This window comes from Netta rufina (assembly GCF_964035555.1).
Source record: "Netta rufina genome assembly, chromosome: 23".
NCBI classification, from domain to species: Eukaryota; Metazoa; Chordata; class Aves; order Anseriformes; family Anatidae; genus Netta; species Netta rufina.
The window spans coordinates 6,920,450-6,936,392 of record NC_140147.1 but is presented as its reverse complement, the minus strand read 5'-3'; the positions used below and the strand labels follow the sequence as shown (position 1 = coordinate 6,936,392).

General features: G+C 41.4%; 1 protein-coding gene across 1 annotated transcript; it reads right to left on the bottom strand.

Moving 5' to 3' along the window:
* Positions 1–436: 436 nt before the first annotated feature.
* Positions 437–15,704, bottom strand: STX12 (syntaxin 12). Its single transcript, XM_084300504.1, has 9 exons — positions 15,521–15,704; positions 11,902–11,971; positions 9,919–10,018; positions 7,961–8,098; positions 7,052–7,095; positions 5,089–5,194; positions 4,518–4,590; positions 4,265–4,347; positions 437–1,866 (listed from the first exon to the last, which is right to left on the bottom strand). The coding sequence occupies exons 1-9, from the start codon at positions 15,630–15,632 to the stop codon at positions 1,774–1,776; spliced, it is 819 nt and encodes a 272-aa protein (XP_084156630.1). The 5' UTR covers positions 15,633–15,704; the 3' UTR covers positions 437–1,773.
* Between the last annotated feature and the right edge of the window lie 239 nt (positions 15,705–15,943).

Here is a 15,943-nt window from a genome sequence, read left to right as displayed (position 1 = left end):
TGAAATTGGCTGGAAATAAGGCACCCAGGCTTGCCTTAAAGCAGGGGAGGGGGTAAGCTCTTTCATTTCTTACAGAGGTGTAAGATCCAAAGGAATCTCCCCCTACAGCAGACAATGCATGAAGCAGCAGGATCTATTTTTAAATAAGGAGCAGAACAACACGTAGTCAGTTTCCTTGCTCTCTAGTAAGATTTTACAGTACAGCTTCAGCAAGGACTTCAAGTTCTACTGCTCTGCAAATAATCAAGGTTTACCTGCATCAGATTCAATTTTATATCAGCTACTGTGGTTTATATCCATGTGAGAAAATCAGTGGTTTCAGCTGTTTCATTCTGAAGAATCAGGGCCCACACAATTAACATCAGAAGAAACACTGCTGTTGCTTATATAAAGCAGGGTAGGTGTCTAAATCACAAGAGAAAGAAGCTGTGACAAAGGCTTTTAAAAGTGTTTATTAACAGTTATTAGATGGAATGATGGCGCAATAGTGCAAACCACTGTGCAATTGGGAGAACATCCTCCCTTCCCAGCTTTCACATTTACTTTATTATACAGGAGACATGGAATAAGGATTAAATACAAAATGGGTCAGTATGATGCATTTACCACACTGTGTTGGGCTTTGGACAGATTGCTGTTCCCTCAGTGCACGTCAGTTCAGAGCTACACAGTGAGGAGTGCTTGCTACATTCTGTCCAGCTCTGCTAGCAAGACAGTTGGAACCAGCAATCTTTTTCATTTGCACGCTCATCCACAGTCTCAAAAACCTAGCACTTCACCCAACCAATTTCTGTACTTTATTTCATAAAGAATGGAAAATACCAGACATTCACAAGCCATACAATATTTGCTAATACACTACAATAATCTTCAAGATGCAAGATTTCACCTATAACTCATCTATCTTGCTGGCTTGTAAACCTGGAAATGCCCACTTCCTTATATTTCCACAGTTTTCTCCCTGAAAAAAACAATTAGGACCAAGCAGCTAAACTGTATTTTAGTGCTTTGAGTCAGCATTGGAAGAGATTTATTTGTCTAATAACAAGTCAGCTAGTTTCTCTAAGGAAGCTGCATTGACAGACTGTAAGTTAAAGGACATCCCTGTCCTCAAATTATGTGTTCCAAAAAAAAAAAAAAGCCATGCACGGAAATTAAAAACAGTGAGCCTCAAGGCCAAACTGACCAGTTACTAAGTACACAGTGGTTCCAACTATCATCCATACATACTTCTCCTTGCCTTTCAGATCTGCAATGGCATCTCTCTTCAATTGAATTTAGAACACAGCCACTTGGAGACTAATAAAAACCATGGGGCTGGAGACTTTAGAAACTGATGAATTAAGGTAGTGCAAATTATTGTTGTGCCCTCTTTGAATGTCATTCTTATTCCAGTCCAACAAGTTACCTACACATATAAAAAGTTAAGATTGTGCCACTTGTCAAAAAACAAGACATCTCCAATTATTGATCACACTTCAGCGTACAGTTGGGACAGGGAATAATACATTACAGAAAGCAAAACCACAAGATGTTAGTTACATAAAACAATATAATTTGTATATAAACTGATATATACTGTCTCCATGGTTCACTAATTCCAAATACTAGTTATCTGCACATTAGTTGCTAATATTAGTTGCTATTACTATAAGTAGTACCAGCTTGTGCTCTCTCAGGGTGGTCAATTCATTTCTGAGACTAGTCAGCCTGTTGGTGCTGGGGGGAGGAGAAGGAATTCTCAGCAATGAGACAAGGTTCCATGTGAAGATTTCAGTTTTTTGTCTGCCAGATAATCAAGACTATGATTATAGAAACCACAGCAAGACCAACAATCAGGATACAGATCTTCTTACGGGATTTCTTCTAATGAAAGAAGAAAAAAAGCCACTTATACCAAGAACAGATGATGACAAAGAAGCAAGAGTTTTATCAGTTAATGTAACTAATGTTTCATCCTGGCTTGCATAAGAAACAGCGTGACCAGCAGGGCTACGGAGGTGATTGTCCCCCTGTACTCAGCTCTGGTGAGGCCGCACCTCGAGTACTGTGTTCAGTTTTGGGCCCCTTGCTACAAGAAGGACATGGAGGTGCTTGAGCGGGTGCAGAGAAGGGCGACGAAGCTGGTGAGGGGCCTGGAGAACAAGTCCTACGAGGAGCGGCTGAGGGAGCTGGGCTTGTTCAGCCTGGAGAAAAGGAGGCTCAGGGGCGACCTTATCGCTCTCTACAGGTACCTCAAAGGAGGCTGTAGAGAGGTGGGGGTTGGTCTGTTCTTCCACGTGCCTGGTGACAGGACGAGGGGGAATGGGCTTAAGTTGCGCCAGGGGAGTTTTAGGTTTGATGTTAGGAAGAACTTCTTTACTGAAAGGGTTGTGAGGCATTGGAACAGGCTGCCCAGGGAAGTGGTGGAGTCACCATCCCTGGAAGTCTTTAAAAGACGTTTAGATGTAGAGCTTAGGGATATGGTTTAGTGGGGACTGTTAGTGTTAGGTCAGAGGTTGGACTCGATGATCTTGAGGTCTCTTCCAACCTAGAAATTCTGTGATTCTGTGTAACTAGCTTCAGTGAACTAGAGTACTCAATATCCATACTTACTCAGCGGAAGTAACCAGAGCAGTCTGTACACTTGCATGTTCCTTAAACAGCATGATCCTGCAGCTAAATGTAGCTAGCTTAGGAGCACAGTGGTCCAAGACAGTCAATTAAGTCAAAATGCAACAAGATTTGCTACTTTTACAGAAAACACGAGCTTTACTTCAAGTTAGCTACAGAAAGGGAATTTAATGCCTACCATATATTTTTCATCCAAAGCGATGCCCCCATGGCTTCAAAGGAAAGCTAAACATCTCTAGCTATTTGGATTTTCTAGGTAAAACAAATAAAAACACTAGTCCTCTGATGCAGTCTCCACATAGCAACTTGGAAGTGGTGCAGAGGTATCATCGCATTTCTACAGTTTAAATGATTTAATATATAGTTACTGTACCTGGACTTTACAGCTTTGATCATCTTATTCATTGTAGGAAACTAGTCTGTCTACATACACCAAATATTTATAACTTTAAGGATTTGAGACTAGTTATAATACTTCATTTTCTGTCCAGAAAAACACATCTAATATATGCCTAATTGCTTCCAGACTTGGATTTATTAAAAGTTTTGAAATATTAGTAAGAAAGCCATGGAGACAGGGAATACTACATGTGGCCAGGTGGCAAAAGCTACCTTCCCCTCCTTGCAGCTTAAACAGCACTGGAATTCTATTGCTTTCCAGCATCTCCCCACTCAATAGCTTGAGAGCGTCCAGTTCTCTACTTTGTATGGGAGTCTGAAGTCCCAGCATTGAAGCGTTTATAGGACTGACTCCAGCAGAACCCTTGTTCCTTCACAGAACCTAAGTCCACACGTAAGGTACAACAATCACAGAATTGTTGAGGTTGGCAGGGACCTCTGGGTCCATCTGGTCCAACCACCTGCTCAAGAAGGAACACCTACAGCAGGGTGCCCAGGATCAAGTCCAGATGGCTTCTGAACATCTCCAAGGAGGGAGACTCTACAACCTCTCTGGGCAGCCTCTTACTAGCACTCAGTCACCCACACAGTGCAGAAGCGCTTCCTGGCGTTCAGATGGAGCCTCCTGTGTTCCAGTTTGTGCCCACTGCCTCTCATCCTGTCACTGGGCAGGCACTTCCATGAACAACAATGAACAGATGCTACAGAAAACTATGAGCATTGTAAAGGAGATTTAAGCAGCAGTGAGAGCCACTGCAAAAGAGTGAATGGGACAGGAAGGTCAGACTACAGGATAGAAACTGAGTGGTTAGAAAGTTGCTGTAAAACCAGGTCATCAGAAATTTCCTTAATCTGGGCAAAGATTTTATTTGTTTTTGCATCTTTACATGTAATTTTGGCTTGGCTGATGTTTACAAGATGGGCACAACATGATAATTTGTTGTTAGCAGAACTGTTCTGCCCTCTCCTGAGAATGGCAAAGAGACGAATATTTAACTTGCTAAGCATATATAGAGAATGCATAGTCTGTCTGTTCCTTCATCTGAATTAGAACGCTAAATTCAATACTATTTTTTTTGACTTAAGTGCTTTATCTATTCCTTTCAGAACTATTTTGTGTGAATGCCAGCTTGCACAAGCTGTTCTTAAATAGCTCGTTTGGTGTGATACAATCCTTAATATGTGTCCTGCTACGCCTGTACCATTATTGCTCACCTGTACATTGATAATAACGCAAGCACATAGAATTTACCTGATAATAGGCAGCTCTCTGTAACTGCTCGCTGGCTCTTTCCACATGAACTTCTGCACTTTCCACATTTGCCTCTATGCTATCTATGGAAAAATAAGAGAATGTGTTGCAAAAGAATTCAAAGCTTCACTGTTTAGAAAAAAATATCAGAAATGTGATGATACTTTTTATACAAAATATCAGAAAAATTGAACTATGCAGGCAGATGACGCCATTAAACTAAAGAGAAACTTCCTATTATCCAAACACTTACCAATCATATCTCCTTGGTCATGAATCATCATGGCTAAATCCTTAAATATCTGATTGACATCCAAAATATCTGCCTGAAGACAAATTTGACAAGTTACAACAAACACTGGTTACAGCTTTTCTAAGCCTCATTCTTAGTACCTCTTCTGAACATTGCTTGAAATAACAGAATAGATACCATCATTTACTGACATAAGGGACTTGATGCTACTGTTGATGCAACTCAGGATTAACACCAAAGCCTGCTCCTCTAGTAGTGGGAGTAGTTCCCACTACTCACTATTTGTTTCATGCCACTAACAATTAGCACGGTAGGGAATTGAGATGGACATTGTGACATGAGTTGCTCCTACCACCTCTGAAGGATCACCAGGATCTTTCCTTTCACTGAAGGAAAATATACCTAGTCTCCTTCAACAGGAGCAGGGAGATTGATCTTGGCATCAATCCTCCCTACAAGGAACTCTGTTCCTCCACCTTCAAGTCTCTTCAGCCCATCCCATTATTTAGCACTACACAACTTCTTTGGTTCATCTCCAAATACTGTTAACCATGCAGAATCTACTGTTCACCTCTAACTGCCTGATTGCTGTTTCTCTTTCTTTAATAAGTTCAAGGTCCTGTTCAGTTATTGCCACATCTTCTTCCTGAGATTGCATTTGATTCCAATCTTCACCACTAGGAAGAGATGGAAAGAAAATAAGACACTGTTTGTTTCAGCAAAGGCTTATTTCCATACTAAATTTATAAAAAGTAACAGTGAATTGAAGTTGAAAAGACTCCTACAAAACAATCTCTCAAGTTCCTGGTCTTGCAACCAGATACAGAGGCAGATTTATGACAACTACAAACAGGAACAACTGCATAGTACTGACAGGCCAGGAAATGTGAAGGAACTGGAAAACAGTACACGCATATGATATTCTATGCTAGGATGTGACCACTGCCTATAATGTTATATAACTTTTTTTTTTTTTTTTAATATCTGTACCTTCCTTTCCTCTCACCATCCACCCCAAAAGGTGGGATCAATAAGGGTGAAATTCTTGGTGGAAAGTAGCCTGCAAGCACAACACTATCAGAACAAAAGAACACCTGAGAAGCATGTCAGTTCAAAGATGCTCACTTGCTATCTGGCATTTGGAGATACGAATAAAGAGTATATTTTAATTAGTTTAATTAAGAACTGCAAGTTAAATCACACGCCAAGAGAGACGTTAAGAAAGAACTCTGCACCTCATCTACCCCCATCTTGATTTCAGCACTTTGTAACTGTATGTTACACAAACTTTTGCAGTGAAGACAGCACACATAGTACAAGGTCATCTCCGTGTTCTGCATAAGAAGTTCAAGTGTAGCATCAGGGAAGTGTACCTGAAAACACTAATGTCACAATATGCCTGTTGGGTATAGAAATCTAAATCACACAACATATAAAAAAGAAACCAAATCAAGCTACATGTCTAGATCATAGACAGCTGAAACACTGGAATTCAGCTCTGAGATGACCGTAGGGTTTTCAGGTATTTAAGGCAGAAGTTTCTGACATGTAGCACACAAGGACAATTTTAAAAGCGGAGTAGCCGCTGCCTCATGCTCCTATATCTCAATGAGCCAAAGGCCTCTGCATGAACAGGTACTTAGGTGGTTCCCCTTCCTTTAGTAAGCAAGGCCTTCAAACTCATCACAGCATATGTATAACTGAACAACGTGGGTTCTTCAGTTCTGACTCAGTACATGGAAACACAGGGCTAACAAAGGGGATGCATACCAAACAGCTGATCAGATGCAGCACAGTTTGCAGAGGGAGTGTGGGTAGATGAGACATGTAAGCTAGGTCTCGAGTTGGAACACTAGGAGGTTTATACAGATAGGGCCAACATATTTCACCCTGCATTTCTAAAATACATATAGTAGAAACTGACACAGTAATCACAAACTTTTGGAGTGTCTAAAGTTCACTTTACTCACACTACAGAGTTGATAAAATATGCTGCATACTTACTTGCTATGCAAGCGCTGTTACTGCAGAAACTATACAAGCATCTGACGCTATCATAATGTTGAGTTGTGCATCGCAACATCAATTTGTTATTATGTCCAGGGCTTCTGAATTTAAGACAGCCTTGTACACTAGTCTGTAATAGCTCTAACTTAGCTGCTAGATAATACCCAAACCTATAGAATAGGTACAGAATAAGCTCTTTGTGGAAAGAGTCATGGTGATGGAAAACATGTCTGGTAATCTCGTGCTCAGTCCAGAAAACCAGAAGCTCCAACTGCTACGTTTTAGGGACTGTACTATTTCCATTGGGGCAGTAATCAATAACCTACATTTAAGTATAGTAAAATACTGTCATATTTAGTGTTTTTTTCTATGCTGTATATTACAAGTACTGTAATAATTGCATTTCACATCTTTTGGCTTTTCATTTAGCTAACAGAGCTTTGCCCAAGTTACAATAATATACCTTACTACAATGATTTTAATTATACGTAAGTAACAGTAAAAAACAAGAATGCAAGAAGTGTTACCTATCAAATGAAACTAGCTGTTCTTCTCTGAACCGCTCATCAGCCTGGAAGAGATAAATGAGTTATTAGACTTGTAGACTACCAGAAGTAGCAGCAAAACCAACTGACATATCTAAAAGACAAAGGCATGTACTGTCCAGACAGTTCTTTGAGAATGCTACTGTCACTTCAACTTTCAGATTTAACTTAAGGTAATTAAAACTAGACTTAGATTCATCTTCAGATTTAATTTTTAAATTTAGATTGTCTCAGCAAATATCAAATGCAACTGAGAGATGAAGAGTGAGTCTGTTCACTCAGATCAGGTGTCATTGTCTGTCACTTATTTTTTAAGAGCACAAACCAAGTGATAAAGGTATTCCCTTGTACAAGTTAAGAATGCATACTTAATACAAAGACTTGGGACAAGGGGAGAAAAATGCTTTCACTGGTCTTTTTATCATGACTTCTTAAGAGCTACAGGAGCTCTTGTAAAAACATAACAGGGAGAATAGGGAGAATATTTGAATATACATTGGAGATGCTAGCAAGACAGAAGCTACAATAAAATAAAGCGCGAGGTTAAAATGTAATTTAAGTTACGGTAAGCTTCCAATCAACCTCAATCTTTATAGCCTAGGGCTGATGTCAAAGACCAGCCTGCAAAACTAAGCTATTAGCTGTACCTTGACTTCCCATCTCATCCTCCACAACATTTGCAACTACAAGGATTCCTTCCCTCTTCTACTAACGTTGAGGAGAAGCACATTAAAATGAATGCCTAGTACTTATGACATCTGGAATGACAAAATAACGTACTGAGGCCTCAGTTATGTGTCAGTAGGCAGATATGAAGCTGACTGGCAAGTAGAAATCTCTGAAAACACTTGTAATTCTCTATTTGTAGGAATTTTGTAGTGACGTACTTACAGAAATACGGGATCCAGCTCTTGCCCTTGCTACAGTCTCTTTTTCCTTCTCTGATACTCGTCTCTGTATTGCCTGGAAATTATTTAAGGCTGCGGAGAAATCATTCATTAAACGTTCTTTCTGAAGCCTCTGTTGACGCTGAAGAATTGAAACAAAAACAAGTGTTCAGATATTCCCATTCACTTATTGTAACCAGACACTCCAAAACATCAAAAAAACACGCTGCCATTCAAGTGATCTTTTGATTCCACCATTCTGGATCTGGAACTGGAGAGAACAAAAAGCCCATCATATTTTCATTTGCCATACCAAATGTCTACGCCTTGTTAGTGCAGAAAAAAGTTTTGTGCAACACAAAACTAGATTTAAATCAGAGAATTAAGACTGAACTAGAGAGGAGTTCTACACTATTAAGTTTATTAAAAACACATTCCAGTAATCTACCTCATTTAATTACGTACCTTTTAGATACTTACAAACTTTAACCCTCTATTCCTTTACTTAGCCAATTCGTCTTAATACCCTCTTTTCCCAGTAAGGCTATCACCTTAACTTTCTCACAAAGGAGGCCTGAGCACAGCAGAACAACTCTGGATGTGTGGGGCTGTCTGTTCTCAAGAACACGCCCCACTATCCCAGCTTAGTGAGCTGTCTCTCTCAGCCATGCCACACAAGCCTGCTGTTATTTTAATCAGAATATCCGTTCTGATAGAATAACAATTTCAGTTTATCTTTTCTTTAGTATCAAGTTATTTAGCTTCCCTAGATCACCTCCTTTGAGTGTTGTGACATCCCAGTTATGGGAAAAATGAAGTTGTGGAAAAAACTTGTCCCAAGGACAGTTAATACTAAGGCCAATTATGTTTTCCATTACAGAGATTTACAACAGCTGTCTCAGGGCTCCAGTATTCTGGAACAGCTGTTCTCAAGCTTTCTAGTATTGTGATCCTTCAACAAGCTTGTATCAATTCAACAGCGATGTCTAAGAAAAAAGCATTTTCAATGAGTTCTCCCCTGCATAAGCTGCTACAGCAGCCTTATAATACTCTGCAGTTTTCATCTGAGCTGTCTGGAAGCAATAGCCCCTCTGCCAGGAGAGATCCTCAACACGATACAAGCTCCTACAGATTTTGACTGAACAGCTCCATCAGGTTTCATTTACCTTCAGAAGTTGCTGCCACATTCAGCAACATGCATATGTCAATTTTGCTCACCAAAAGGAGATAAACTGAAAAATACTTGCTGAACAAACATGCAAAACATGGCCATGCTTACAACTAGCATTTAAACCTTTAAATACAGAATTAGATCTACTAAGAAAACAGCTGCTGACCACAGATCATCCCACGAGAGTATCACAAAAGCATATAAATCAATACCACAGTACTGATTTAAAGTAGAGTCGAGAAAACTTCAACAGCAGAGGACTGTCCTTTCCCACAGGGAGACCATGAAGGACTGTTTAGCAATCATAATCCTTGCCTCACCAAATTTATTCAACTATGAGCAAAGTGAGAGCTCCTTCCCTCCCCCACCCCCAATACAGCTAATGAATCACATGCAAGGGAAAACTTTTTTGCAGGATCACACTTCATATTGACATGCAGTTTGCACTAAGCTCTTCTCCTAAAACACCCTCATGTCACCAAACACTTCCTGATCAAGTGTATTTTTCAGAAATTTACTCAGAAAAAGAACTACATATGCAGGTCTCCATAAACATTTACAGTTATTTGCTGCTGTTGAAAAGTGTCATGTTGTCCCTCCCCCACCTCAATGTCATAGTCAGGACATAGCCAGCTTAATTTATTTTCCCACTTCAAGAACTGTCTTCACTGCAGAAGGCTGCTGTCTTTTCAGCTGTGCCAATTCAAGCTCAATGAACTTGTGTTCTAAGTTAGCTTAATGAAAAAAGGGACCAAAAAAACCCATCCTCCATGTAAATTCTGTGTGCATACCTGTTCAGAAGCAGACAGAGGAAGTGGCAGAGACCCCAGCTCCTTTAGATATTCATTGGTCTCTTTGGCAAGGCAGTTTGCAGAATGCTGTAGCTGTTGTCTAAAATAAGAGTTCAGAAGCAGTTATACAAGTTTCTTCCAAAAAAGCAGTCTCTGAGCATTTCAGTTTTCACAATATCAACCAAGAAAGCATTCTGGGTTCACATGTCTTTATGGATCCTTTTTCAGTAATGGAAACAGCTTCTACTTTGAGAAATGCAAGGCCTTTTCCAAATAAAGGCCTTAAACCCCCCACTCAGTCACAACATAAAGACTCAAAGCTATCAGTGCAAAGGATCTACTGAAGCAGCACCTCCATTAGTACTGCAGTTACAGGAAGCCAATGGTTACATGAAGTATAATGTTAAGACATCATCTTGTACATGAAATACGTGGTTTATTAGAAAGATTAGTGCTTCTCAGAGAACAGAACTGCAAGTTTCATTTGGCAGCCATATGTGTATATGTAACAGCAGAGACCAAGAAAATACAATAATAAAGCAAGGATCAAGTTGTACTGGAATTTAATAGGTATAAGATGTGTCAACAGATCTGGGTACTCCACATGCACAGCAGCACAAGTACAATTTAGGACAGGTAAGACAGATGCTTTATTAACTACAGCCATAATGAAAAAACATTCAGACAGCATCTCTCTCTCCCTCTGCTACCTTGTTCCATGCCAAGCAACTGCAGACACACAACCTATATACTGTTTTAGGAGTGAAAAAAAGTAAGGAAAAGGAATCACTTCAATCAAGCATGTTATCCCCCCTTGAAGGGATTGACTCCTTGAGTAGCCTGTTAACTGCCACAATTCTACAAAGCAATCAAACAGAAAATGTGGCAATATGGAGAGATGTCTCTTGGTGGAGCCTATAGGAGTAGCACACCCAGTGTTAGGTTAGAAATGGGGAGTTTGAAACAATCAGACTTCACTTTTTTTTTTTTTTTAATAGAAATGTTCCTTTAGGATAAACTTTTCAGCCAGACCTCTCAAATCTTAATAATTCTATTCTTACACCACGTCCGTTTAAGTGAAAAGCAGCTATTTAGCCCAACAGATCACATGAATTGGCATATTCAGGCTGCATTACTATCTAAGTTGTCCAGCAGTAGATGAACTGCATAAGCCATCTAAGCCTTTTGTATTAAATTTGTATGGCAGCTGACAATTTGTGGAGTACAACCACTCACATCTTAGTGAAGAAGAGCCATTTCCGCAACAGAATTAGAGTGGAAATACGTTAATTTGGTCACCAGTGATTAGTTCTTTGATCTACTGATTAAGTACAGGTTAAATCACCTGAACAGCTCAGGAAAGCAGATTCCTTTTTCTCTTTGACTCTGATCACATCCTCTAAATGCAATGTACATTAGCATGAACTATCACCATGAGTCATGCGTTTATCCAAAAATCCACTATTAGAAAAAAATTGGGATGTTGGATATTCAGAGTTTCAAGGTGCAGTCACACAAGAGATAATGGAAGAACTCGCTTTCAAATTTCCTTACTCCAAAAATTGTTTTTCTCATAACTTGCTATTTATGCTTTTCAAGTTTGTAAAAGATGCACAGACTTTTCTTTGCTGCTTTTTACTGCTCTTACGTGAGGACTAAGTACCCAGTATGCCATTCATTCCTTTTAAACCACAAGTGAAGCTATTAAGACTAGTCCTCAGTATATTAGCCATGCATTAGCTGTACTTTACTACCCTTTTTAGATACTCTATACCAGTTTCTAGTCAGTCCTATCCAGCAGCTTAGAATGGCTTCTCCAGAGTCCTGGAGGCACATGCTGCAAATTACTTAACACATCTAGTCTTTTTTTTTTTTGTAGGACTACATTAAATTGCATCTGCCCAAAGCAAGTTATTCTGTTTCTCTAAGAATACAGAGGCAACTAAAAGAACCTACATAAAAGTTAACTCAGTTAATACTTACAAGTTTTCGTGGAGCTTGCTGGAATCCTGCTTGGTTCCCAGCTGGCTCATCAAATTCTTTATCTGCACAGCTATGATAAAGAGATCACAAGATTAGTTAGTAAGACAAGTTCTAGAGTATTTTATTCCTTTTGAAGTTATTCTTCCCGCTTCTCCTAAAGAAGGATTTCTCTTAACATTTCACTTAACTCAGGCTGGTAAAACACCACTTATGCTTTGCATTTAAAGCAAAGAATGCATTTTAAACATCCCCATTTAGATGCATTCTAGATTACTAGACCAACTTTTCATCTAAGAACATGATAGAGAGGTGTACGTATCCTGAAGGCAAATACCTGTAGCTAAAGGCATGCCATGCTCCTCTTTCCTCACTCTTTTTGGAACTAACAAAGTTGTTTGTTTCTAACAACCTTATTTCAGCATTTTAGGCCATACCTCTCCTACAAAGAAAGGCTGAGAGCTGGGCATGTTTAACATGGAGAAGAGAAGGTTCCGGGGAGACCTCATTGGGGTCTTTCAATACTTTAAGGGGTCTTATAAAAAAGATGGACTCTTTACTTGGGTAGATAGTGATAGAACAAGGGGGAATGGTTTTAAACTAAAAGAGGGGAGATTTAGATTACAGATTAGGAGGAAATTCTTCACTCAGAGGATGGTGAGGCACTGGAACTGGTTGCCCAGAGAAGCTGTGGGTGCTCCATAACTGGAGGCATTCAAGGCCAGGCTGGATGGGGCCTTGGCCAACCTATTCTAGTGGGTGGCATCCCTGGCTAGGACAGAGGGTTGGAGATAGATGATCTCTGAAGTCCCTTCCAGCCCGAGCCATTCAATGATTCTATGACTGTGTTGCCATTTTCACATATTCTAAAATTGCTTAATGTATTAGTGCTCTGTTTTAAAAACGGATCTGAACTAATTGCACAGGTTGCTAACAGGTTTTTTATATTTATATATATATACACACACACACACATATATATATATATATATATGAATTATGCTACTCATTATAGCCAAAACTTGCTGCAGCACTGGCACAGTCTTTCAAGTACAACAGATAGCACTGGTGTACTTCACAGTTATCTTACATCAATTTGAAATCAGGTTGTAGCCAAAGAGATGTTCTAGCCCTCTTTTTACCATATTACTCTCTTTCGACGGTTTCCCTTGTGCAGGCACTAAGTATCATGCAACCACAGTATGAATAGCATTAAGCTGTTAACCTTTCTGAAACGCAACTACCGCTTCTTCTCTACCTCAGATGATTATACTTGAACAGATCAGCAAGCTCATTTGCTGTAGCTGCACATTTTTTAGCATTATTAAAATAAAGATCTTAGGAGCACCACTTACGACAGCAGTACAGTGCTTGGTTGGCTCTGGTTGATCCTGACATCATATCCTATCCCCTCCAGTGGTGAGACAGGCAAGATCAAGAACGATCAACTCAATATAGTTCTACAGACAGCTTAATGGTGTTGAAATATCCAATGAGTTTAACAAAATTTACTTGCAGTTCAGTGAGATCCTACCATTGCAAGTTCTGTTATTAGCCTGGAGCATGCCACTGCAGTTAACAAAAGGCGTTGCTAAAGAAATATCAGGTTCCTACAACAGCCAATTCTTTTAAAGGGATGTCCAGCAGCTTATAATAATGGCAATTCAGATGGAGCTACAATATGATTTAATCAGTATTTAGGCAAGGATTTTGACTTCTGCATACAGCAAGCATAACAAGTTTCTTGGCTTCTGTTAGCTCATACAGCGAAGAGCTGTTTAACAACAAACACACTCAGACAAACACAACTTCTAGCAAGACCACAATAATTTCACTGTTAGTCAAGTTAAACTGACAAATAATGCACCAACTGTGTTCTGCGTATGGATATCAAGGACCAGGCAGGTGGCATTTGTGCTATAATGTCTAGATACTTTTGCTATTTATTTTTTCTCTCCTTTGGAGGAACATTCCTGTACAAGTCTCACTTCCATGCCAGGCAGTGTGTTTTTTGTTCTCCTCTCTGCCAGGTTGATCAGTCTGCTGTGCTTAGCTTATTTCAGCCAACAACAATGCGCAGAATCTACATTAAATGACAGAAAAGCCCCTAAGAGGCCAAAGAACGAGGCTGGAGCTCTTCACCTTTATTCTTTAGATGGTGGGTATAAGTATCAATATAGATAGCCTCCTCTGCCAATAGTTTTCAATTTAAAAATACTTTTTCAGGCTGTAAAGTCTTCCATATACAGACTATTATGCATTTCAGATTATTTACAGCATTTTAATCTCTCCTCTAGATGTTTAGGTAACATAGAGCCTTGCAAGGAATAGTTTTACCAGCTCCCTCCAACAGTTCACTGCACATTTTGTGTGAGGTGCTAATTCTACTGAGTTTCCCAAAAGGAGTGAATAAAGTTCAGCTGTGTCCACTGTTTGGTTGCTGTTTTTCCCTACAAGGGATAAAATGAGGAATGTGAAAGCTTAAGGCTTCAGTTGCTCTTCTCAGGTTTGAATGGAAGTCTTTTATAAATGCAGAACACAGTTAATTACCATAATAGTAAATCAGATGTTCTGTGTGCTCCCAACTACCTTGATAAAAAACTGTAAGGCTATTTGTTTCATTTGAGATAGGCGGCACACTGAGATAGGAAGGCTGCTGGTCATGAGACAGTGGAGTATCGTACAATAAATAAGAGAAGCTGAACTAACTAGAAGATCATAGAGAAGTCCCATGGAAGGGAAAAAAAAAAAAAGCCATGTTATCTGGCAAACTAGGGAGCAATTTTACAGGCAGCCATGGCTATACCAAGAGGAAACAAACATGACCGAGGAGAAGCAAAGCAGTCTCAGCAACATTCATAGCTTTGTGTAATCAAACTGGATAAGTCACCATCTTACAGTAGAAAAAACATTTTCAACTGACCTTGCCTTTGTGTGCATACATTTAGACAGCTAATTCTATTTTTTAGAAAGGCAGCATGTTTAGGAAGGGGTTGTATCAATAACTCTTTTGGAAATGATTCAATTTGTAAGCAGTATTTCAGTGATCAGTAACAGAATTTCAATGACTACCTTACGACATTGATAGCATTCTCTAACGACAAACATATGCCCAAGAAACTGCAACGCCATTTCGTTAACGACACTGTTCGGCAGCAGAACATTTCTTTGCATAATTCTGCTCAGTAATTTAAGAGGAAGTCGCAAGTAAATATAAGCCTTCAGGAACTCCTGCGGCAGCAGCTTCTCCAGGATGCCCGGAACGAGGAGGGGTGAGGACCTCTGGCTCCCCACTTCCACACGGCAGCGTCACACCCGAAGGCACCCAGACACGGAGCAGCAGCCCAAGGGCGACAGCGGCTGGGCTCGGCTCCGCGGGGGGCTCCCGCGGGTGGATAAAAACGCCACGACCGCGCACGCTGCCCGGGCTGGCGGCAGCTGACAAGCGCCAGCTCTCGTTAAACCCCAGCGAGGCGGGTGCGGAGCTGCCGCACCGGCCGGCTCTCGGCCCCCGCCCGCCCCGCCGGGACCCTGCCGGGGCTCCCCCCGCGGGGGGCTCCCGGTGAGGCGCGGCGGCCGCCGGGCTCCGCTCCATCCCCCCGCGGGTCCCGGCCGCACTCACTGTACTGCGCGATGCGCTGCACGTTGGCGCTGCATGTCTGGATGATGCCGCCGAAGTCCCGCGGCGGGGGCGGCGCCCCGGGCCGGTAGGGGTCCAGCGGGCCGTACGACATGGCCGGGCGGAGGCGGCGCGGCTCGGCCGGGCCCAGCTGCCAGCGCCCCACCGGCCCCTGCGCACGCGCGGCCGCCGCTGACGGGGCGCCCGCCTGTGCGTGAGGCGCCTGCGCGCTCGCGGCGTGGCGGGGCCGCCGGGTGCCGTGGCGACGGGGCGGCCCCGAGGCGGGGCTGTGGCTCCAGGCAGCGCGGCCGGAGCGGGGGCTGGCTGAGGGGGGAAGCTGCGACCTCCCTCTGCCCCTGCCGGGGCTCGTGCTGGTGCTTGGGCTGGGCTGAGGGAAGGAACTCCTCGGTTTTGTCAGGTCGGGCG